At 42.5% G+C, this 26466-nt stretch overlaps 1 protein-coding gene across 2 annotated transcripts in view; it reads right to left on the bottom strand.

Moving 5' to 3' along the window:
- Window positions 1-26466, bottom strand: part of PRKG1 (protein kinase cGMP-dependent 1) — a 1377090-nt gene that overhangs the window by 458682 nt on the left and 891942 nt on the right. For both annotated transcript variants that reach the window (XM_007520749.3, XM_007520748.3), the window contains exon 4: window positions 1586-1691. In XM_007520749.3, coding sequence (XP_007520811.1) covers window positions 1586-1691 — 106 coding nt within the window. The remainder of the gene's footprint in view (window positions 1-1585; window positions 1692-26466) is intronic.

Genomic DNA, 26466 nt, shown 5'->3' with positions numbered 1-26466 from the left:
CCACCCAGCCACCACACACCAGTTTATACAATAGACTTTCTTGACCTAGGGACCAAGGATTTCAGATTCACCACTTGACAACATAATAAGCCAGAGCTGAGTAGTGCTCTGGACTGATAGAGAAAAGTAGTCAGTATCCAATAAATAATATAAAAATTTATTTGGGGAGTCCAGGTGGTAGTGCAGTGGGTTAAGCGCACGTGGCGCAAAGCGCAAAGACGGGGAGTCGCTTCACAAGTGGTGAAGCAGGTCTGCAGGTGTCTATCTTTCTCTCCCACTCTCTGTCTTCCCTTTGCCTTTCCATTTCTCTCTGTCCTATCCAACAACAATGACAATAAGAATAACTACAACAATAAACAATATAGGGTCTTGGGCAGTAGCACAGCAGGTTAAGCACACATGGCAGAAGTACAAGGACCCATGTAAGAATCCCGGTTTGAGCCCCGGCTTCCCACCTGCAGTGGGGTCGCCTCACAAGTTATGAAGTAGGTCTGCAGGTGTCTTTGTCTCCCCACCTCTCTCAATTTCTCTCTGTCCTATCCAACAACGATAACATCAATGGCAGCAATAATGACAACAACAAGGGCAACAAAATGGGGAAAAAATGGCCTCCAGGAGCCGGATTTGTAGTGCAGACACCAAGCCCCAGAAATAACCCTGGAGGCAAAAAAAAATTCAATAAATATTAAAATAGTATTAATTAAATTAATGGAAGTGTTAATTTCATTTTAGCTCCCTTTAGGTAACTTCTTTACAAAAAAAAATTAAAATTTACAGCGAAAAAGCCAGTTTAATAGTCTAACTTAAAAAATGGTATAAAAAAGGTATAAAAAATGGCCTGCAGTTCTTTATCTAGCATCTGTGCAGCAACTATATCTAACAGTTGTTTTCAAAAGGAAGATGAGATAAGTACTTTTAAAACCAGAATTATTAATTATTCTGATAAGATATATTTTTGTTCAAAACAAATTTAAACACAAAACCTGCTATTCAGTGAATATCAGCAGATTCCTGAGAAAAGAAACTTGACTTTCAGGCCAATTTCCATGCTATCATGAGTTACCATTAGAACATATAGTAGCAATTGAAGAAAAGCCTTTTGATATTTCAGAATGGCAATGTACAACATATTTAATTAGGGAAGTTAGACTCAGGATTTAAGGATAATAATCTTCTCTCTTGGAACTTTCCCATCTCAGTCTTTGTCATTTGACCTTTAATACTGAACCTCACACAGGAGATTATTCATTATTTCAGTGTGGGCTGACTTAGAAGAGAAATCATAAATATATTAGCTTATAAACTGTTAGAGAAGAATTCAATACCTTTTTTGACTGAAGCAAGTCTTAATTCATTTCTCTAAGCTGCATTTCTTTATAAGAATATGTAATAAAACTCTGAAGTTTTGACAACCACATCATGAAAATTAGGACAAAAAAAAGACAAAACAGTCAGTCCACAGATTTGCATTTCCATAAACGTGCAAGCTATTAAAACGAAGATAAAGTCAAAACACGTTGTCTGTCCACCATTCCAGATGATTGAAAAGACAAGAGATGCTCAGAAGGGAAACAAGGCAGCTTACCTTTTGAGGAATTCCATGTACTCAGTATGCTTGATGAGTCCCGTCCTCATCATTATGGTTTGAAAACATTGTCGATCAATAGCCCAGAGTTTCACGTTTACAAGAGCTTGGGGGAAAAGAGAAGAAAACAAATAGAAGGGGAATTAGAGGGTTTTAACTGTCAACTCTTCCTGAGAGAGATTAAGTTAGTCAAGCAGTGTAAAAACAACCATTTAAAACCAATAACAAGTATCTATGATTTTAGCAAGCCTTCTTACAAGTGAAATCCAGTCCATACGTTTCCGTGTAAGTATCATTCTCTGATGAGAACAATAAAAAGGTTTCTGCCACTTCTGTGTCAAGAGATGAGAGTGACGAAGAAGACACTACAAGCCTTTCATAATTCCAATACTTTTTACAAAAGAACTCACTTGTTTAACAAATAATAATATTCCCTTGCAATTATCCAATCTGGTGTCTGACTCATATGTGACCCGCTTTTAATAGTAAAAAGTAGAAATGAAATTTAATTCTCAGGTCCAAGGGCAAGTTTGATATAACAGAAGTAATAATTATACAGTAATAACTACACAACGATTTCAACGCAAAAATTCATTTCGCTAATTACAACCTGCACTCAGAGTGACCACGTGAAGTGATGTGACATATCGGCTGAGTTTTAATTTCTATTCTTAAACACTACAAGCTTCGACAATGGCAAGTCTGAAAACTAAGTGCCAGAGAATTTCACCACATGAGCTACTAAAACCGCTAGGGAAAAAAAAAAGTTCTCAAAAAAGACATGTCGCTTTCAACAGGCTATCAAGGTAAGCTAAAATGTAACAGAATACACTAGAAAAATCTCCGTAGTTGAAACAGTGTGACAAGATTTGAAAAAAAAAAAAAAAAGCAACAGAGGATTCACTGCTCTGCTTTTAGGAATGCTTGCAAAGTTCCCCAGTAGAAAGTACTTTAAGTTAGCGCATAAACCTATATATCCTGTCCATGGGATGGAGTGTAGAACAGTGCTAAGCAGGGGTCAGCGACACACCATTAGAAGGGATGGGATATAACCTTAAGGGAAGAACATGATAAAACACCAAAACGCAGTCATCTTCCTGGTTCACAGAATCAATCTGCTAAAGGCCACACGTGCAAATATGGTGGTGTGGAGGAGGAGACTGTTAACTGGACCATGTGTCAATCACCGTGTGTGTTTGAGGGCTGGGGCCCCCAAGGGGATAAAGGACAAACAACACTGCATTCTGGAGTAAATCTTAGTCTTTGAAATTGATTCATTTCGCAAAATTGCCAAGAAACTGGAGCACAATTCCTTTTGCCAACTCTTATCAGGGGATAAAGATGCTGAGTTGATTCTTGACGAGGCAATAAAGACTGGGATATGCATGAAAGCATTATGTATATGCTTATGTTTAAAGATTTGTCATGGAGTCGGGTGGTGGCACACCTGACTGAGCACATGTCACAGTGCACAAGGACCCAGCTTCCATCCCTTGGTCCCTACCTGCAGAGGGAAAGCTTTGTAAGTGGTGAAGCAGTGTTGCAAGTGTCTCTCTGTCTCTCTCCCTCTCTACCACCCTCTTCCCTCTCAATTTCTGGCTGTCTCTACGCAATAAATATTAAAGATAATAAAAAAATTAATGAAGAATTGACATAAAAAAGAGAGGAAAGAGGAGGGAAAAGGGACACGCGTATATAATAATAGTAACACTAATAAAATAAAATAAAATAGAGTAAGAAACCCTGCCATCGCCCATATTCAGTGGGGAAGTAATGACAGAAGCCAGACCTTCCACCTTATGCACCCCACAATGACCCTGGGTCCATACTCCCAGAGGGATAAAGAATAGGAAAGCTATCAGGGGAGAGGAGGGGATACGGAGTTCTGGTGATGGAAATTGTGTGGAGTTGTACCCCTCTTATCCTATGGTTTTGTCAGTGTTTCCTTTTTATAAATAAATAATATAGAAAAAAGAGAGAGAATTAGAAGGGAGCAAGAAAGAGAGAGTCAGAACACACCTGACGGTACAAGTCAGACACAAGCCAGGGACTGAACATACAGCGTCGGTGGTCTCAGGGATGTAAGCTGGGATTCTAATAGGCTTTATATATCCCTTTAAAAAAAAAAAAAAGAACACTTTCTCTCTCTTCCCCCCCTCTCCCCCCTCTCTTATGGCCAACATGTGGGTGTTCTCAATTTTCCTGAATAATGTTTTAAAATTCCTGAAAAAGAAAGAAAAAGAACACTTCATAAAAAAAAAAGCAGGTTTTAATTTCTTCCCTGGTTCCAAGCACACGTCCAGAACACCTGTTTAGTTGAGATGAGCCAAAAGAGCAGGTGAGGAAGACAGAGAAGACCGTCAACACAGAGGCAGAGACAGAGAGTGAGAATAGAACTAGAAGCAGAACTTTCAGACTGGACAGAGGATGAAATAAAAGAATGATGGCAAAGGGGCAATAAGTGAAGAAATCCCTACCAACAGAGCACAACTCAGAGAGGGAGTCTGGACAGTGGGAGTGTGCCCAGATAAGAAACTAAAATGGCTGATGTTTCTACAGGGTGACTGACACACTATGTAATCGGAGAGAAATTGGATGCAGGATCCAAAACACATATGAAGCAAGAGACAATTTGATGATGATCAGAAAACTGCTTGGTGGCTTTCAAAGTTAGGGGGAAAAAAGTATAGAAAATTATAAAGGACATACCATGGGTGCAACAATTTTACATGCTTGTAAGAAAAAAATCAATTTTTAAAAAAAATCATCCTTAGTGGTTCCTTGGTATTTACAATATAATTATAGTTATTGTCAACGGCCTAAATATGATACACCAGCCCTTTTTTCCCACGTTTAAATGGTGGCAATAAAAATAATTATATACATTTTTTATATATTTTATTTATTTATTACTGGATAGAGTCAGAAATTGAGAAGGGCGGGCATATAAAGGGAGAGACAGAAAGAGAGAGAGACATCTGCAGTCCTGCTTCACCACTCGTGAAGCTCTCCCCCCGGCAGATGGGGACCAGGGCCTTGAACCCGGAACCTTGTGCAGTGTAATGTGTGCCTTTAGCCAGGTTATATACACCTTTTAACTGTAAAGCACAGGATTTTTATGGGTGAAATGTATTGTCATGCACAGATACACTTCAAAGTTTAGCCCTGCAGAAGACTTTACAATGCAGACTGCTAACAGTGGTATATAGTTACTTCTATGACAGGCATATTTAAATTAAATTGAGAGAAGTGATGATGAGGATGGTTGAAAAAGATTAATGTAGGAGGAGCAGAAATTGGATTTGGAGATGGTCAAGTAAAGCAGAACAGAGATCAACACCAGAGCTGCCAAGCAACGGCCCGGCCCGTGTAAAAACCAAAGGGGCAGGTAACTGTCTGAAGGACATTCTGTGAGGACAATCACTCTAAAAACGTTTGTGCAGTTACAAACGAAAGGAAATGAACTCCAAGCAGTGTACACAGAGAAGGGTCCTGAGAGTGAATACACTCAAGAGGGCAGTGGTGGTGGCTTGTTATTACTTGGTAAAGTTATCTACAATGTTCGGTTCATACATCAAGGCCCAAGGCTCCACTCCCAGTCTCTACTGACGAACAGCCTCTCTGTCCTAGAAGTACTGTAGCTACCACTGTCTCTGTCACTCACTGGTACACAACACACACAGCCAATATTGTTAATTAGCTTTGCTGTTGAGTTCAACGTGCCTCAAATAAGTTTATACATTCCCTCTGAGAAAAATCTCTGTCTGATGATTCACAACCTCCCTGGAGTCGAGAGAAAATCAGCTTTTCAGCTGATAAGCACTGGACATATTTGTGGAATGATGTGATTTCTGGGCATAACACATCACCTACAAAGAAAAAAATATAAGCCTAGGTAGACTCTAAGGTTACAACAGAACATTTCAAGACTGGATTTCATATATCATAATCCGCATGTTGAAAAACACTCTCTTCAATGTGCAGAACGCAGTCCTTTCATTTTCCATTTCTGATTCGTGTTTGCACAGGCAATTGAAGTGTCTCTGAGTAAAACTCTTGTCACAGATATTTTGTATGATAATAACCCTAGTGTGAGGTGATTGCAACGGTGAGTATTCCTGACCTTGGGTAAGATGCCAGCGTCTCCATCCAATATACTTTACTAGTCAAGTCAGCATTTTACAGGTAGGTAAGCATGACGAGTAATGACCTTGGACTGTTATCAAAAGCAGGGTTATGTGATTATTCTGACTAACCTCATGTTTCTTAAACAATAAGCTGAAACATCAATCTACTGCTTTCATCACTTAAAGAAACCATTCAAAAAAAAAAAAAACTCCATTTATCTTTGACCTTAAATACTGTATTAATCTCTGCAGGGGATAAGCCTTTCACAAATCAGATTCCTGTGATCTCACAATGATCATTCTGCTGCCCAATACTGAAAAGCAGAAGGCAGAAAAGTGTCAGGAAGGGATCTTCCTTTCTGTTCAAATACATGTCTTACAATTCTCTGATAAAGAAACATTTATAAATTTTCCAGGTAAAGCCACATTCAGCTCACAATGGGAAAAAAAAAACATAAGTTCTCATCACTGAGCTCTCTAAGTAAACAAGAATAATTAAAACACCTTCAACAAAAGCAATAATTGGTCTTTTTGTAGGGCACACCAAGATTAAAAAAAAAAAAAAAAAAAAAAAGAAGCCACAAAATTATACTGTACAAAAACCACAAATCCTGGTTTAATTTAAAGTCTCCTACAAGGGAATTTATTTGATATTTACTTCAAATTGGAAGAACACACAGACATTGTGTGCAGATACCAAGGCCTTAGAAACTCAAGAATTGGGTCCAGGTGGTGGCACACCTGCTTAAGTGCACGTTACAGTGCGCAAAGACCCAGGTTCAAGTCCCTAGTCCTCACCTGCAGGGGGAAAGCTTCACAAGTGGTGAAGCAGTGCTGCAGGTGTTTCTCTGTCCCTCTCCCGCTCTGTAGCCCCCTTCCCTCTCAATGTCTGGCTGTCTCTGTCCAATAAATAAAGATAAAAAATAAAATAAAGAAACTCAAGTATTAGTGCAGACTGTATTTATTTTACACTTGATAGTAAAGGTTGATTCCATTCACTAGGAAAAGCAAGCACATCTCCTGCACCACCCCTCAAGAGACTTCAGGAGAGACAGACACACGTTCACTCATGGTGCCTTCCACATGGAATTGGCTCTCATATCATCCACTAGACAGCTCAGCTTCTTCCAGAATGGAGACCCCAAATCTCATCTACTATACTCTTATCTTTAGGTTGCTGGTTAATAAGCAAGTTGTTCTGCTTTATATCTTAATGCTTTTCAGCCACCAACTTATAGATGCTACCATGATCCAACCTGACTTCCCTGGGCAAACGCCCTCACCCATGTGTCCTGGAGCCTCCCCTCCCCAGATCCCTGCCCCACTAGAGAAAGACAGAGAGAGGCTGGGGGTGTGGATCCACCTGCCAGCACCCATGTCTAGTGGAGAAGCAATGACAGAAGCCAGAACTTCCACCTTCTGCTCCCCATAAAGATCCTGCGTCCATCCTCCCAGAGGGATAAAGAATAAGAAAGCTTCCAATGGAAGGGATGGAATACAGAACTCTGGTGGTGGGAACTATGTGGAATTGTATCCTCCTTATCCTACAATCTTGTAAATCATTATTAAATCAATAAAAATAATTTAGAAAGAATCTCATGTTCTTGATAAGGGAAGAACAACAACTCAATTTAGGCTATTGAAGTCATGCCACCAGAATTCAGTAGTATCTGAGATGACCTTACAGAATAAAATGACCTGAAGTGGGCAAACTACATTAAGAAACAGATACTCAGAGCTCTACAGAAACTCTTTTTCAACAATTAGTATGCTAAAACCAATATACAAAGAAAGACAAGTAACAAAAACACAGGCATCCACTTGTTTCTACTTCACTAGTAAGTTCAAAACAGTAAGAATAGTTCAAAACATGTTGGATCTTAGGCTGGGAAGGTGGCATGACATTTATGCAAAAGACTTCTGTGCATGCGGCTGTGAAATCCAAGGCTGAAAATCAAGCAACACTATACTTAGCAGTCTTCTTGGTGAAATAAAAGAAAAAAAGGGGGGAGGAGGAGACAGAGGAAAAGGAGGAGAGAAGAGATGAGGAGAGAGGAGGAGAGGAAGGGAGGGGAGAGAGAAGGGGAGAGGAAAGGGAGGGAGGGAAGGTAAGAGGAAAGGAGGGGAGGGGAGAGAAGAGGAAGGGAAAGGAGAGAGGAGGGGAGAGGAGAGAGAAAGGGAGAGGAGAAAAGGGGAGAAAGGAGGGGAGAAGAGGAGAGGAGAAAGGAGGGGAGAGAAGGGGAGAGAGGAGGGAGGAGAGAGGAAACAGGAGGGGAGGGGAGATAGGACGGGAGGGGAGGGGAGGGGAGGGGAGGGGAGGGGAGGGGAGGGGAGGAAAAGGAAAAGGAAGGGGCCAGGTGGTGGCTCAATGGTTAGGCACACATCACAGTGTGCAAGGACCCGGTTCAAGCCTCTGGTCCCCACCTGCAGGGGGAAGCTTCACGAGTGGTGAAACAGGGCTGCAGGTGTCTCCATATCTCTACCTCCCCTTCCCCTCAATTTCTATCTCTATCCAATAACTAATTAATTAATTTTAAAAAAGAAAAAGGAGAAAGGGGAAAGAAAGTAACAAAGAAACTGGAAGGAAGGAACAACACAGCCCTTTAGGCAACAGAAGTTCCTGCCCGCAGCACCTCCTGCAAGCTCAAGTCTACTTCCCGAACCCCCTAAGGAGACAGAAAAGGGGCAGAGGGAGTCGGGCGGTGGCGCAGCGGGTTAAGCGCAGGTGGCACAAAGTGCAAGGACTGGTGTAAGGATCTTGGTTCGAGCCCCCGGCTCCCCACCTGCAGGGGAGTCGCTTCACAGACGGTGAAGCAGGTCTGCAGGTGTCTGTCTTTCTCTCCCCCTCTCTGTCTTCCCCTCCTCTCTCCATTTCTCTCTGTCCTATCCAACAACAACCACAGCAATAATAACTACAACAATGAATCAACAAGGGCAACAAAAGGGAATAAATAAATAAGTAAACAAACAAATAAACAAATAAATATTTTTAAAAGTTTTTAAAAAAATAAAAAGAAAAGGGGCACTGACAGCAGGCAGGAAGAGGGGCCCCAGGCAGAGGACCAGGAACTCTTTGATCCCCAGTCATCGGAAGACACCCCGCTCAGAGTGCCCCTCTGAGTCACGCAGAGTCCACTGGTGAAGCTGCAGAAGGTGCCACACACTCAGCGTGCAGCGGACAAGGTTTCCCCACAGCCTTTAGAGGGGCCAGGTGAGGAGCTGAGTGAGTGAACCAGGGCACAGCCTGTGAAGCCTCCACCCAGAGCGCAGAGACAGATAAGGGCACTCCCGCTAAGGAGCTCAACTCCTGCCCTTGTGGGCACCTCCCCGGAGGAGCCCCTCTACTTCCTTTGCAGGATCCTCTCTCCTTCCCCTCCTTTCCCTTCCATCCAGGGAGGGCTCCTCTGCTTCTAATAAAATTGCCCTGTAAATGCTCAGTGCCTCACTCTCTCTTTCCCTGCACCGACCTTGGTGACCGCCACTGTCTTGGGTGTGTGGATGACATGAGTGGAAGAAACAGCCAGACAGTCACAAGTTCTCTCTTGGGACAAAAAGCACCAAAAGGCATCATGTAGGAAACCAGGAGTCCAAGGCGCTCCAGGATACCAGTCCGCGTGAGCAAGAGCAGCCCCCTCTTTACTGAGAAATAAACAAAACAGGTGTTTCCACTCTAGAAATTTCTACTGAGGCAGAAACCTGAATGAATATTCTCTGAGACACAGAGACAAGGCAGAGCTGAGCAGTGTTTCTCCCCCAGTGCACCGCAGTCCAGGGCCTTTTTCTTCTTGCAAAAAGTCTTGTGCTAGCATTTGACTTCCTCCTGCAGGCTTCACTGAGTCTGCCTCTTCCCCACAGTGAAACATTAGTTGAGTTTTCTGATAAGTGTTTTGAAATGACTTATACTTCATGCCCCCTGTTAGCCCTTATTCTCTAAAGAATATTCTCAGGTCACAGGTGAGTTTGATCTAATACTTCTAGCTGCTTCCTCTTTGGTCAGAGTGGACTACACACTTTAAGGGCTCCATGCAAGAGGAAGAACAAAGAAAAGCCTGTGATCATATTATCCAACTTCAATTTTAAAGGTCCCAACTCGCTGGGGGCCAGGTGGTAGCACAGCGGGTTATGCACACATGGCACAAAGCACTGGGATGAGCTTAAGGATCCCAGTTTGAGCCCCCCTGCAGATGGGGAGCCAGGTACTCTAACCGGGATCCTTAATTCTGGTCCTTGCGCTTTGCACCACCTGCACTTAACCCGATGCACTACCGCCCGACTCCCTGAGACTGGTATACTTTAAGGATGCTTCTTTTTTTTTAATTTAATTAATTAATTTATTTATTTATTCCCCTTTTGTTGCCCTTGTTGTTTTATTGTTGTAGTTATTATCGATGTCATTGCTGTTGGATAGGACAGAGAGAAATGGAGAGAGGAGAAGAAGACAGAGAGGGGGAGAGAAAGACAGACACCTGCAGACCTGCTTCACAGCCTGTGAAGCGACTCCCCTGCAGGTGGGCAGCCGGGGGCTCAAACCTGGATCCTTTTGCCAGTTCTTGAGTTTGGCGCCACCTGCGCTTAACCCGCTGCCCTACCGCCCGACTCCCAGGATGATTCTTTAGTCACTATCAGGCCACCCTATCAGCGGGGGCCCTAGTTGGGGAGTCCTGAGATTCCCAAACAGACATGATTGGCCTAGACCTTGAATAAATCCCTCTCTCCATTGTTACCAGTCATCTCTATCAGAAACAACATAAGGGATCCCTTTGTGGGCCCCCATAGGACCCTGCCATCAATGTGGATCAACAATGGTAGAGAGTGGTCCGGAAGGTGGCACAGTGGACAAAGCATTGGACTCTCAAGCATGAGATCCTGGGTTCAATCCCTGGCAGCACATGTACCAGAGTAATATCTGGTTCTTTCTCTCTCCTCCTATCTTTCTCATGAATAAATAAATAAAATATTAAAAAAAAAACAATGGTAGAGAATGTTCCATCCTCCGAAGGGGGGTTGGATAATGTACTCTATCTACCACCTGAAGAAGATGGGTCCTGAACTTGGGGCAGCTTGGAACATTCCTACTCATGACCACAGAATGTTAGCTCAGACCTACAGGGATGCAGAGGTTACATAGGCTCCTAAGCTGAATATGGGACACAGATCAAATTGACGGAGTTTACAGTCAACAATATTTATACACCTTTCCCATATTTGGGAGCTACTCTCTTCCCTGATGCAGCTTTCCAGCCCTTTTTCCAGCCATGGCATCATCTCCCCAGACAATAACTTGGGTCCACCTGCCTATCAGATGTCAGGCTCAGGCAAAAACTAATTAAGTCATGGGTCCTTTGGAATATAACTAAAATAGGACTACTAACTATCTCCAAAACAGATACACCAAATATTCATCTGTAATAGTCTAGCCTTTAGGTTAAGGATTAGTAAAACAATTTGTTCTGCTTTATATGTTAACTCTTTTTCAGCCACCAGGTTCCAAGTGCTACCATGATGCCAAACAGACTTTCATGGCAGAAGGCACCATGAACGTGTCCTGGAGCCCCACTTCCCCAGATTCCTGCCCCACCAGGGAGAGAGAGAGACAGGCTGGGAGTGTGGATCCACCTGTCAACGCCCATGTTCAGCGGGGAAGCAATTGCAGAAGCCAGACCTTCCACCTTCTGCATCCCACAATGACCTTGGGTCCATACTCCCAGAGGGATAAAAAATAGGAAAGCTATCAGGGGAGGGGATGGGAAATGGAGTTCTGGTGGTGGTGGGAATTGTGTGGAGTTGTGCCCCTCTTATCCTATGGTTTTATCACTGTTTCCTTTTTATAAATAAAAATTTTAAAAAAAGGTCCCAACTCTCTCTCTCTCTCTCCATATATATATATATATATATATAGACTGGATAGAATCAGAGCTTGAAAGAGACCTTGAGGGGTTCTGTGAAATCTGCAAATGTCTCTAATCATTATTAAAGCATATGTTACCCTAAAGCCAAATTTTAACTGCCAGAATGTCCTGAGACAAATGCTTCATAATCAGGAAGGACATTTGCTGTTTAAAAGGCATCTGGAGCATACAGATATCTCCACTGTGCAAAGCCCCTGGCCAGGAGTACGGGGGTTAGAGTCTCACCTCTCTTTACCTAGGAGAGTTTCTCTCTAGCAGCACAGATAGTTCTTGATATATTAAGGAGACACAGTTACAATGATACACATCCATATGTATAGAATACTTTATGAGGAAGATTGGCTTGAAAGCTCGGCATTGCACATGTAAATACTTATTACAACAAACAATATTAGAAAAGTGACTATCGGTAGTGTCATAATGTGCATATATTTGAAAAGATGTAAGGATGGCAAAAGAGATCACTTGGATAGTGCGATGTTTTGCCATGTGACCACCCAGATTCAGGCCAGGCTTCAGGTTTTTTGTTTTGTTTTGTTTTGTTTTTAAATCTTTATTGTGGGATTAATGGTTTACAACTGACAGGAAAGTACAATAGTTTGTACACGTGTAACATTTCTTCATTTTCTATATAACAGTTTCACCCCTACTAGGTCTTCCTCTGCCATCATGTTCCAGGATCTGAACCCCACCCCACCCCAGAGTCCTTTACTTTGGGGCAATACGCCAACTCTAGTCCAAGTTTTGCTGTGTGTTTCCCCTTCTCTTCTCATTTCTCAACTTCTGTCTGTGAGTGAGACCAGCCCATATTCATCCTTCTCTTTCTGCCTTACCTCCCTAAACATATCCTTTCAAGCTCCATCCAAGATGAGGTGGAGAAGCTCAAAATCATAATAGTTACAAGAGTCAGGTTCATTTGGACCCCAGAGCCTAGGTCCTTTGTGCTAATATATGCTTCTAAAACCTGGGTAAGACACTTTAATCGTTCCATTTTCTGACCCAGAAACAAAAGAAAAGGGACATAAATCAGACTCCAGAAACTACAAACCTGACCAGTACATGAGGCCAAGCCACACACACACACCACCCCAGGGAGCTACCCTCTACCCTAGTTCTCAGCACCAGTCCACAGCCTGGCAGAACAGAGCTTGGAATGTCATTTGGTCTGAACCTGCCATGACAATGGGATTCAATAAATGTTGCACTTTATTTTGATAGCCACTGCCGGGAATACTGTGAGAACCAGGTTGTGCGTGGTAAGGTTTTTCCCACTGAAAAAATGGGGAATTGAGGAAACCAATCTCCCATCAGACTCTCTCTTTCTGAGGTCAAGCTTGGGAGAGGCATGGACTTCAGTTTTCTGCCTCCCTATTAGTTAGTGGCCAACACTATATCGTTTCTTCTCCAAAACAGAAGATTCCGGGTGCATCTGGGTGACAAGTCTAGCAGATGGAGACTTGTCTCAAGTGGCCTCCCCCAGGACTCTGTTCTGGCTCCTACGCTATTTAATATTTACATCAGTGACCTCCCAGAAACTTCTTCAAGGAAGTTCATCTACGCCAATGACATCTGCTGTGCAACTCAGGCATCCAAGTTCGACATCCTCGAGGAAACACTCACGAAAGACATGTCTCTGATATCTGATTACTGTAAAAAATGGCGACTAATCCCTAGCACTGCAGAAACGGTATCATCTGTTTTCCATCTACACCATGCCTCGGCCTCACGTGAGCTTAATGTGCAGCTTGGCGGTACGAGAATCTGGCATGAAGCCCAGCCAGTCTATCTTGGCGTTACTCTCGATCGCACTCTGTCATTTCACAAACATCTCATAAAAACTGCAGCAAAGGTGGGCGCGAGGAATAACATCATTGCAAGACTGGCCAGCTCCTCATGGGGTGAGAGCGCTTCCACACTACGATCATCATCTCTGGCATTATGCTATTCCACTGCAGAATACTGTGCCCCCCAGCATGGTTCCATAGCCCCCATGTCCACTTGGTCGATTCCAAATTATATTCCTCCATGAGGATAATTTCTGGAACCATCTGTTCCACCCAGTTCCATGGCTGCCAGTTCTTAGCAACATCGCCCCTCCAGATATTCGTCGGGATGCGGCATCATCTAAGTTCATTTCTCACGTCTACGCTCGACCGGACCTGCCAATATAAGCAGATATCTTCGCCCACCCTGTCCAACGCTTGACGTCTCGTCACCCAATCTGGTCCCCTATGCCTACACTGAACTTCTCTGTTCCAGTCTCTTGGAAACAGAGTTGGCAGTCAGCTGAGGTAAAGAACAAACACCTCATCACAGACCCCTGCAAGTGTCCACCCGGCTTTGACCTAGCACGTTATGATTGGGCCCTCCTCAATCAATCGCTATCAAACAGGCCATGGCCGGTGCGCCGCTATGTTCCATCGCTGGGGAGCCAGAGATGACCCGAACTGCCCCTGCGGCTCCAGACAGACTATGACCCACATAGTCAACGACTGCCACCTCTCCAGATTCAAAGGAGGTCTCGAAACTTTACATCAGGCTCAACGTAAGGCTGTTGACTGGCTACGGAAGAAGGGTAAACGCTAGAAGATGAAGAAGTGACATAGATACAGAGTCGGGGATCTAGGGAAAAGGTGATGCTGCTTCTTCATTTTAATAGAGAATGTTGCAAATACTACTTTATGCACAAACTTAAATAATTCACAGATCCAGAAAATCAAGCACAAAACAGCACATTACAATATGAAAATCAACTAGTGTAAAGTCTGCCCTGAGGACCTTAGCATCCTAACAGGAGTGATGTGGCCTTGGACAAGAGACTTCTGCTTTCACTAGTCAATTTTACAAAGCAAACAATAATAATGTCTATTCCAGGAAATTGTTCTCAAAAGAAAAACAGCTTGTGGGAGCCAATCAGCAAACACCTCGCACCTGCCCGTTCTTCACTCAGGGTTATCTTTTCATGATGCTACCATCTTCCCAACACGTGGAAAACAAAACCAACAGACAGTAAACCGGAGCAAGTGCTGTGACAGTGGATTCTGAGAGTTAGAAAAAAAAGCAAGTGCAGGGAGTCAGGTGCTAGCACAGCGGATTAAATGCAGGTGGTGCAAAGTGCAAGGACCTGTATAAGGATCCTGGTTCGAGCCCCCGTCTCCCCACCTGCAGGGGAGTCGAGTCGCTTCACAAGTGGTGAAGCAGGTCTGCAGGTGTCTGTATTTCTCTCCCCCTCTCTGTTTTTCCCTCCTCTCTCCATTTCTCTCTGCCCTATCCAACAACGACATCAATACTAACCATAACAATAAAACAACAAGGGCAACAAAAGGAAGCAAATAAATAAATATTAAAAAAAAAAAAGAGAGCAAGTGAAGAACAGTTGTGAAGCTGGCTTACTACCTCAGTGTAGAAAGACACATTACCCAGTGACTCTTAGACATGCTCTCATAAGCTTAGCAATTCTGAAGGAAAAATTCAAATGGGCCCAGGGAGAGAGCTCAGCCTTGGAGCAGAGGGTTTGCATGAAGGGTGGACCAAGTTTGATCCCATATATGACAAAACTGACCAGCCTAGACTTTCTCTCTTAAAAAATAAATAAATAAATAAGACCATTTAAAAAATCTTTAAAAGAAAATCCTCACGGCCCAGATTTGAGTGAGTCCTGCCTTCACCACAATGGAGAATCATTTACTACTTTCTTTCCTTCTCTTCCTTCAGTTCTTTCTATCTATCTGAAAAACAATGGTTCAGAGCAGTGGAGCTCCCCTGACAATAAAAACAATAGACACTGAGATTCTAGGAGGCTGGCAGGCACCTCACCCTTAGAGGGGACATCTCTTAAGACCCCGGTTCAAGCCCTGGATCCACATAGGGGAGGAGTCCGCAAGAAGAAAGTTCTGTAAGGTGTGGAATGGTGCTTCAGTATGCCTGTATCTGTCTCACACTCTGTCTCTGTCTTTCCCCCTACATTTAGATGAAAGAAAAGAAAAAAATAATAGCCACTGGCAGAGATGGAGTCCAACAAGCATTGAGCCTAGAGCTCACCCTGATGGCAAATCAAAAACAAGCAGTCCAAAAAAATTTGGTGAACATGGTGACAATGGAAGCTGGTGAAAAGCAGGTAGAAAATGTATCTTGTTCAGTTTTGTAGCCCTGGTCCAACACCTGCTATCCCTGGCACATAGTTCTAGGTCAATCCATGCTCACTGAGTGGCTAACTCAGACATATTTCTGTCTGGCACATTCAAGTATATAAATGTCTTCTGACTCTGTTTCTGAATCGTTCTTCATTCTATTAAAATACACCTCAAAGGAGTTGGGCGGTAGTGCAGCAGGTTAAGCGCACGTGGCGCAAAGCACAAGGACTAGCATGAGGATCCTGGTTCAAGCCCCAGCTCCCTTCCTGCCCAACAGGCAGTGAAACAGGTCTGCAGGTGTCTGTCTTTCTCTCCCCCTCTCTGTCTTCCCCTCCTCTCTCCATTTCTCTCTGTCCTATCCAACAACGAGGACATCAACAGCAATAATAACTACAAGGACAATTAAAAAAAAAAGGGCAATTAAAAGGAAATAAATAAATATTTTTAAAAAAGAGAAAAAGGGGGAGTCGGGCTGTAGCGCAGCGGGTTAAGCGCAGGTGGCGCAAAGCACAAGGACCGGCATAAGGATCCCGGTTCGAACCCCAGCCCCCCACCTGCAGGGGAGTCACTTCACAGGCGGTGAAGCAGGTCTGCAGGTGTCTATCTTTCTCTCCCCCTCTCTGTCTTCCCCTCCTCTCTCCATTTCTCTCTGTCCTATCCAACAACGACAACAACAATAATAACTACAACAATAAAACAACAAGGGCAACAAAAGGGAATAAATAAAATAAATATTAAAAAAAATTTTTTAAAAGAGAAAAAGTCTCATATAAAGAAAAAAAGAAATACACCTCATATAACTTAATTAGTATCAAAGACCAAAACGATCCTGGTGTGTGAAATTATTACACAGATGGCTTGGGCTCATTTAGGAAAGGAAACAGAGGCTAGTTTCACCTGAGTAAGATCCATTATTTTATACATAATTTTGTTGGGGAGCTGTCATTATTTCTAGTATAGTTGTTGACAGTATTTCATCAGCCTGTGGCAGGTGTGTGCAGGATATTCCCACCCCCAACTTCGTTCCTTCTCCACCACTGTGCCCTAGGATCACAAAGCCTCTCTGTCACGTCTCTCCCTCCTGCCCCCAGGGTCTTTGCTTTGGTGCAGTGTAACCCCAGCCGGTCACAGTTTGTTGTTGTTGTTGTTGTTTGTTTGTTTGTTTGTTTGTGTGCTCGTCAGTACGTACAGAAGGTCGGTGTCATTCTCAGTGAGCCTACAGACATGGAACGCCTGAGTGAGTGAACCTTAGCCATGACCTTCAATCACAGCCTCAACCATGACCTTCAATCACTGATCTCTCTTAGAGATCCCCCCCCATCCTACAGGAAGACACATTTTGCAAATATGCCAAATTCAAAAGTATCGGCACATGTCTGGAAACTGTCATTCGCCATCTGTGCAGAACACCAGATTTCAGGTCTGGAATCTCATTAAGGAAATGGTCATCACGTCTGTAAGTCTCTTTGGCAGCTGGCTTGCTGCCTCCTTTGAACATGCCACCGGGACACTGCAGGCACGTGCTTGCATATTTGTTGAAATGCAAGTAGGCATCCCAAAAGCATCATGCCAATCACGTTCTCTCTCCAAGTTAGACTCTGTGACATCAACTCAAATTCCTTACTATGATTTCAGTCTCCAGAAAGAGAGGTCTCTCACTCCTGCTCAGCTCTCCATTCTCTCTGTAAACAGTATGACTATGTGCCAGAAGTCATATATTTGATGTATTCTTAATTAATCTCACTTCTTGAGGGGTGGAAGATGAAGCATAAAGATTATGTGTCCATTAGCCCCTTGCTGCTTCTCCCCTGCAGAGCTCACAGCTGATGTGCTCTAGCAGTTTCCATTTCATCCTTTACCTCTATCTCCCCCTCACTTCCTTGCCACCTTAAAGCTAGACAGCACAGCCAGCCGTAACTTATGATCCCTTTCAAATCCTCACATAAATAAGAAAACCATTGCTTCAATCCAGGCCCCACAAAGACAGTAAAAGACCCAGCTAGCTGACTAAAGGTAATGAATGCAGTACCGTTTCCCATTTATTTTCTAGGCACTAGTCAACTTTGAAATAGAAATGTCCCTTCTAGGTCCATCTCGTCAATTATACGTAATATTGTAAGAATTCTGAGAAGGGTGGCAAGGGGAGTGTGGGGTTATCCAGGAAGGGATCTTTCTCTCTCTCTCTCTCTCTCTCTCTCTCTCTCTCTCTCTCTTTCTCTCTCTCTGTCTCTTCACTGTCAGATGGAATACACAACATCAAGACATGTCAAGGGAACTCAGCTGTTTTTACATCATTCAACACCAGCTCCTCCAGGCTTATTATAAGAATGCCATTTTCGTTGTAATGTTTCTCATCGGTAAGATGCAAAGTATAGCTGTAAAGAAAACAGATCACTCAACAGTAGTGCGAAAAGGATCTCAAACTGACCTCAGTGAGTAGGTTAGTTTGCTTCTGTGCAATCAAGAAAGTAACGGTTCAGGGCTACCAGGCAGTGCTGCACCTGGGTGAGTGCACATGCTGTCAGGCACAAGGACTCAGGTTCAGGCCCGCGCCCCCACCTGCAGGGGGGAGGCTTCACAAGTGGTGAAGCAGTGTTGCACCTGTCTCTCTGTCTCTGTCCCTCTCTGTCTCCCCACCGCCTCTCAATTTCTCTCTGTCTCTACCAAATTAATTATGTCAAAAAAAGAAAAGACACTAATAATTCTTACATACAAATATGAAAGAAACAGCTTAATTTTAATAGTTCTCTTTTTTTGTATTTTAGAAAAAAATCTAGACATCTAAAAACTTTCCACACTTCCAATATATGATAGTCCCTTTTTCTTGTGTAAGCATGGTCATACAATGGTAAGGAAGTGTGAATGCTTGAAAGGGTGGCATACACAGTGAGATCCCCTCACAGGGTGACTTGCATGATCAGCAAAGATCAGTGAACAGTTAGTAGACTCCCACCCTTAGAACCTCCTGGTGGTTTAGAGGTTAACTACAATTTTTTTCTCCTTATATCTCGTAACTACTACAGCTCTAAACAGTTATCCCCAACTTTTACCCCAAAAGGGAGAATCTAATTTTTTTAAATATTTATTTACTTTCCCTTTTGTTGCCCTTGTTTGTTTTTTTATTGTTGTTGTAGTTATTTTTGTTGTTATTCATGTCGTTGTTGTTGGATAGGACAGAGAGAAATGGAGAGAGGAGGCAAAAACAAAGAGGGGGAGAGAAAGACAGACACCTGCAGACCTGCTTCACCGCCTGTGAAGTGACTCCCCTGCAGGTGGGGAGCCGGGGGGCTCGAACCAAGATCCTTATGGTGGTTCTTGCGTTTTGTACCATGTGCACTTAACCCGCTGCGCTACCGCCTGACTCCCTGATTTTTTTTTTAAATTAAAACAAGTAGCAATATTCGATCATTATTGTCACCCTGCTTTCAAAAACTCCTGACTTTGAATGACTCTGATGAATTTTAATAGGTTCTGACTGCCTGGCAGAATTAATTATGTCAATACCTCAGCAAACAGGAGCAAACAGCTGATCATTTGTTTACGACCATCAGCATTTAAGAATGTCTATTTTCTAGAAAGAAAGGTAAAAATGCTGGTGCAAATAACTGTAGTGGAAATCCTTCCAGACTTCAGGTCCAGGCCTCTGTTGGGACATTCAGGATTGGACCATGCCTGCCCACACCCTTTCTCCTCCTTGAAGAGAAAGCACCATGACAGGAATTGCAGCGCGGCTCCCAGTTTCTATGCATCCTTGGCCTGTTTCTCAGTTTAGACTGAGAAACATATACACCCCATGCTTGCTTAATCTAAACTAAGTCCGCTCTTGGCCTTCAGCTCCAGGAGACCTGGAGCCCTTACAAATGGCCTCTCTGCCATGACCCAGATGCAAATATGTGCACTATAGGAGAAAGTCTAAATCCTGAAATGTTCAAGTCCTTTGAAGATGACTTTATGATTTTGCAGAGGACTTTTACATATACGATTCTATGTCTTAAACAACCTTAACAAATTCTAATACCATCTTGTCCTCATAGAAACACAAAGCAGGAGGCAGGTGATGGCACACCTGACTGAGTGCACATGCTATAATGCACAAAGACCCCGGTTTGAGCCCCCAGGACCCACCCACCCGCAGGGAGAAAGCTTTGGGAGTCATAAAGCAGGGCTGCAGGTGTCTCTCTGTCTCTCTTCCTCTCTATCTCCCCCTTCTCTCTTGATTTCTTTTTAATTTTTTAAGCTTTTTTTATTGTTTTAATTATTGGACAGCAACAGAGAGAAATTGAGAGAGGAGAAGAAAACAGAAAGGAAGAGAAACACCCATAGCACTGCCTCACCACCTGTGAAGCTTTCCCCCCTGCAGGTGGGGATCTGGGGGCTCGAACCAGGATCCTTACTCCGGCCCTTGTACTTCGTACCATGTGCGCTTAACCCACTGTGTTACTGCCCAACCCCCCCCCCCTTGATCTTTGACCGTCTTCATCCAATAAAGATAATAAAAAAAGAAAGAAGTTTAGAAACAAAGAAAGAGAGAAACTAAGAGAGAAACACAAGGCGTAAAAAAATTATATATATATATATATATATATTTTGTTTTTTTTCCACAGAGAATATCTGGTCAGAGGCTAGCAGAGTTTATCCTTCAAAATTGGTCAAGGATATTGCCAGATTTGCTACCACAATATCAATCACTGTAACCAAAAGTATTCAGATCAGCATGGTACTCGTTTAAGATTTAAAGTTTCCGAGTTTTAAATTGGGAATGCATGACCACTATGTAGGACGATGCAAATCAATGTCGCCTCTATGGAAACTAATATGAAAAGACTAAAAAAAACCGCCTAAAAATGGAAATACCATCTGATTCAGCAATGTCTTCCTAGGTATTTGCCCAAAGGGTATGGGAACACTAATGGGAAGCACATCTGCATCCCTCGCTCATAGCAGGATTATCACAGTAATGAAAATATGGAGACAGAGTGGAGTGGTGACACACCTGGTGAACGCACACAGTACTAAGTGCAAGGTCCCTCACAAGGACCCGGGTTCAAACCCCAGACCCCCATCTGCAGGGGGGATGCTTCACAAGCGATGAAGCAGGTCTCCAGGTGTCTCTCTCTGTCTGTCTCCCTCTCTATCTCCCTCTGCTCTTTCAATTTCTCTCTGTTCTAGACAATAAAGTGGGAAAAATGTCCTCCAAGGGCAGTGGATTCTTTGTGCCAGCACCGAGTCCCAGTGACAACCCTGGAGGCCAACAAAACAAAACAAAATAAACCATGGAAGCAACTCCAATGTCCACGGACAGGTAAGGAGATAAAAAAAATTCTTGGATATATACTAGTGGAATACTAGTCTGCCATTAAAAAGATGAAACTGTGCTTTTTGAGTTAAAACTGGTATAATGAGGTGATTATGCTAAAAAATAAATAAATGAAGTGAAAGACAACTAACTTTCACTCAGGTAAAATGTAAATAATGAAAGCAAACAATCTTGCAAAAGAACAGCAAAACTGAATCTCTGACTCGTTAAAAAAATAAATATATTCCCCCGGCTCCCCATCTGCAGGGGAGTCGCTTCACAAGCGGTGAAGCAGGTCTGCAGGTGTCTGTCTGTCTTTCTCTCCTACTCTGTCTTCCCCTCCTGTCTCCATTTCTCTCTGTCCTATCCAACAACAACAACAATAAAACAACAAGGGCAACAAAAGGGAATAAATAAATATTTTAAAAAATTGATGGCTATCGCAGAGAAAGAGAAATGAGAGATGGGTGAATAGATCCAGGGCTTGTTGTAGTAGTGACAATGCACTAGGTCTTGGTAGAAGCTGTACACATACAGAGATGTGAAGCAACCCCCTAAAATTAGACAGCATTGTAAACCATTTAGAATCAATAAACTGTTTTAAAATCATTAAAATGTCATTTTTTCGAATAACAGGAAAGCATAAACCACAAGTTTAGTGTTACATAAAGCTAATATCCTGAAAGTGTTAAATTTTAATAAGCCGAGGGATTTTTTTTTTTTTTTTTGTCGAGGAGACTATATTTCAAAGATGACAGACTACCTAATGACTGATGTATTTCTAGAAACCTTCAAGTATTCTAGGTGACTTGAGATAAGGCTTTGAAACTATTTCTGTGTGGCTAAATGTTTCCAGGCATGAAACAGACTCATTAGATGGTTCTACGAAGAGAAAAAAAGGAAAATACTAAAACCATAATGAGACTTGAACAGGATAAGCTCTTTGTTCCACAAGTATTTTGGAAATACAAGGTGCCAGGTACTGCGAACAAGATATCAAAGAAATATGCTCACATTTCCTGTGGTTCTGCACGACAGTGGCCACTAAACCAAGCAGCACCAGCAAGGTATTGTGAGAGCTCTGTTCAGATGGCAGCGTCACAGATTAAGCGGAAGGTCCTCCAACATTTTCTTTCTCTTTAATGTTTTATTATCTTTATTTATTTATTTGTTGGATAGAGACAGCCAGAAATCAAGAGGGAAGGGGGTGATAGGAAGAGAGACAGAGAGATGCCCGCAGTCCTGCTTCACCACTCGTGAAGCTTTGCCCCTGCAGGTTGCAAACATTAATATCCCATATAGCTCCTCTTCAATGAGTATGACCAAACAGCAACGTGAACTCTTTAGTGTAAAGTGTTAATAGACAGAGATCATTTCTTGTGAGCAGGGTTACACCAGCAACTCAAACAATGTTGGGTCTATGTGTAAGCTTGATAGAGCTTAGGGAGAACTCCCCCCATCCTTGGATGGAGGTCTGAGAAGATACCCTCTTGGTGAGTCTCTCTCAACCGAGGTGAGCAAAAGGGGGAAAACTCAGACTTAGTTCTTTCCTTCTTGACTCTCAGGCCCACAGAAACCCCAATACTTCTCCCCATTAGCTGCAGGCCACATGGCTGCCTACTTTAAGATTCACTTACTCAAAGTCACCTTACCTTCAGATCACACCTTATCACACACTCCATCATACACCTCAGACCCCAGACAAGAGAAATTCCAAACTCTATGGCCTTTTGATATCCATCTTCTCTCTGTCTCACCCTACTGGTTTAACCCCTATGCTTCTCTCAAATACCTCTGGATAATTAAGTTGCTTGTGTCATGGAGAATAACTGTCTTGTATCTCATCCAGTCCTGTCATACCAGCCCCCTACCTTAGGGGCAAGCTGACCTTTAAGAAACCTGTAATTTCTGATGTATTTCAATAATAATTCCCTTTGTTTGGTTTTCTATTTAACTCATGTCCACCTGCTAATAAACGAGTTCTGAGCACGCTGCAGTCTCCCCGGTGTCATTATTCTATAAAGAACCGGTCCGTTACCTTTCCCCTGGAGATCACCCCGCCAGAGACCCCGACAAAACAAGACAGATATTCGGACAGAATTCTGTAATGGTGGAAGTGAAGAGACATTGGTGTAGAGGACAGTGTTTGGGACTAAAGACCAAAGTTTATATTCAAAAAACAACCCTGTTTCTATTTCATACTTTGAGTTACCTGTCAGCTATCATAAAAGTTTATTTTTAGGGCATTCATGAAAAGTAACAAGAAATAGAAAAGCTATTTTGGGGGGAGAGTAAAAAAAACCAGTATTTTTTAAAATTTTTTATTGGTGGTTTAATATGATTAGCAAGATTATAAGATAACAGGGGTACAATTCCACACAGTTCCCACCACCAGAGCTCTGTGTCCCATCCCCTCCATTGGAAACTTCCCTCGTCTTTATCCTTCTGGGAGTCTGGACCAAAATTAAAAGAGTTCTTTCTTTTTAATGAGAACTTGGTAGTGTCACAAATATTTTAAATGAAAATAATCAAATTACGATTTTTATGCTCTAAAGAAAAAAGAAAGAATATCAATTCCAGGAAGCAACCTTGATTTTAAAAGATAAAAAAGAGCATTTATTTTAATTAGTTATGGTCTTCACACTAATTGCTTACCTGTCACAAGATAAGTCTTTCCCCATCAGTAACATACTTGACCTCCCAGTAATAAAAAGGGGGAGGCAAAACAAAATAAAATAATAATAATGTAATTACTTTATTTCAAAAGCTATATCCATATTTAAAACTAAATTAATAGCCACCTAATTGACACTAATGAAACTACAGTCAGATCTAGACTTAGGAAATTGTTTTTTTTTATTTCAGCAGAGAAGGAACCCAATCATGTAGTGATATTGTCAGCTGAATATCTGAATAAAGCACGTGGGGTCAGGATAGTTTGCCTAAAGATCATAGACTTTCTCCTCTTCCCTCACCACTACCCCCCACCCCCGTTTTTGTTATAATCTCCAGGGTACAGTCACAATTCAATCAGGATGTTCCAATAATTAGAAAGCAAAAACATTTCAGGGCTTGCACCAGATATAATATATATATATATATATTCTCACTGACTCAAAAAAAAAAATTCTACTTTCTCTAGAAATGTCCCAATATAAAAGTCATTTTTCTGACAGGAGTTAAGTTGTCCCATTTGTGGTTACTGTCTTTTGTTTTACTTTCTTTCACTTCTTTGTAATTCAGAAAGTAAAATAAAATAGTTAAACAATCAAATTTTAAAAAACGATAACCAGTCTACGTTCTGGTTTTAAAACACTAGTACACACACATTCGCCGATGCAGGGAACCACAGACACAGACTTCACTGAAGATGGGGGGATGTGTTGCATCGGTAATTTTCAAGAAAGCTGCTCATATCCAAGTCAGGGGGACAACGAGCCCGTAGGGCTGTCATGGTGCCAGCACAGTGAGCCTTCAATCTCTATTAGCGCTCAAATAAGATTCCACTGGGTGGCCAAGAGAGTGACTCTGTGGAGATGTGGATGTCAGAAGCTTGTCAAAGGGCATCCTTCTTCAGAGCAGGGGCATCAAAAAAAAAAAAAAAAAAAACAGGCAAAGCAGGCCTTTCACAACAGTGAGAAAGAAAAGCAGGAATGGATATGATGGCATGTCAAAGGGACAAACAGCGGAACCAAGCCTTTCCAAAGAATTAGCCACTTTAGACAAGATTGTCAGTCCAGACGCTCATCTGGTTTTCAAGGAGCCAGTCCTTGTCTTTAGGACTGTGGCTTGTTTAAGGTGATACTATGTTCATTCACATCACACATTTTTATACACCGATATTAGCATTCTCATTTGCAAGACAAAGAAGTGACAGATACCTTTTGGTCGGAAAGTTTCTACCACAAAGTCCAACCTTCAAACACTGAGCCATTTCAGAACTAAGGCAATAGTACTCACCGCTGGGGAGCCAGAGACGACCCAAACTGCCCCTGCGGCTACAGACAGACTATGACCCCACAAAGTCAACGACTGCCACCTCTCCAGATTCAAAGGAGGTCTCGAAACTTGACATCAGGCTCAACCTGACGCTGTTGACTGGCTACGGAAGAAGGGCAAACGCGAGAAGAAGAAGCTACCTAGAGTAACCAAGAGATCTTAACAGATTGTTTCAAGTCTTGGGCCGTAAACTAAGAATTTGCAGACCTCGTGAATTCCCCAGTGAAGTCTGCTGGTCTGGGAACAACATTTTAATAACCATGGGTTAAGAAAAAATAATGAGCACATATTCTTTCATGCAGAGATTTATAACTGAACCAAGAAGAAAAGCAGAGTGTATTTTTTTTATATATATACTATGCCTTTATTATTGTTTTTCTTGACCTCAGCACTTCTCAGCTCCTGCTAACAGTACAGCACTGGGACTTAGCCTAGGACCTTCAGTCAAGGCTGTCTGCCACTGCTCTAATTACTTTTTAACAAAGTCAAAACCTCAAGAAAAAAAAAAAATTCGGAGACAATTGGTGTAGCATTAATTTGACTCTCTAACTCAGAGTATTTTCTGTTAGGAAGGAACTGATTTCACAGCTTTTCAAACAGGAGTATATATAAAAATCACCCGGTAACCTTGTTAATAAAATGAACATTGAGAAGGGAGAGATAGCACAATCATTGTGCTAAGACTTTCATCCCTGAGGCTCCCAAGTCCCAGGTTCAATTCTCACCATCACTTTAAAACAGAGATAAGCAAACGAAAGCCCTCAAAAATTAAGTTGCTAAATAAAGACAACAACGAGATACCACTTCACTCCTGTGAGAATGTCAGACATCAGAAAAGGGAACAGCAGCAAATGCTGGAGAGGGTGTGGGGTCAAAGGAACCCTCCTGCACTGCTGGTGGGAATGTCAATGGGTCCAACCTCTGTGGAGAACAGTCTGGAGAACTCTCAGAAGGCTAGAAATGGACCTACCCTATGATCCTGCCATTCCCCTCCTAGGGATAGATCCTAAGGAACCCAACACATCCATCCAAAAAGATCTGTGTACACATATGTTCTTGGCAGCACAATTTGTAATAGCCAAAACCTGGAAGCAACCCAGGTGTCCAACAACAGATGAGTGGCTGAGCATGTTGTGGTCTATATACACAATGGAATACTACTCAGCTGTAAAAAATGGTGACTTCACCTTTTCAGCCGATCTTGGATGGACCTTGAAAAAATCATGGTGAGTGAAATAAGTCAGAAACAGAAGGATGAATATGGGATGATCTCACTCTCAGGCCAAAGTTGAAAAACAAGATTAGAAAAGAAAACACAAGTAGAACCTGAAATGGAACTGGCGTATCGCACCAAAGTAAAAGACTCTGGGGTGGGTGGGTGGGGAGAATACAGGTCCATGAAGGATTCAGAGGACCT

This window comes from Erinaceus europaeus, chromosome 1, assembly GCF_950295315.1.
Source record: "Erinaceus europaeus chromosome 1, mEriEur2.1, whole genome shotgun sequence".
In the NCBI taxonomy this organism is placed as follows: domain Eukaryota; kingdom Metazoa; phylum Chordata; class Mammalia; order Eulipotyphla; family Erinaceidae; genus Erinaceus; species Erinaceus europaeus.
This window is presented reverse-complemented; position numbering and strand designations above follow the sequence as displayed.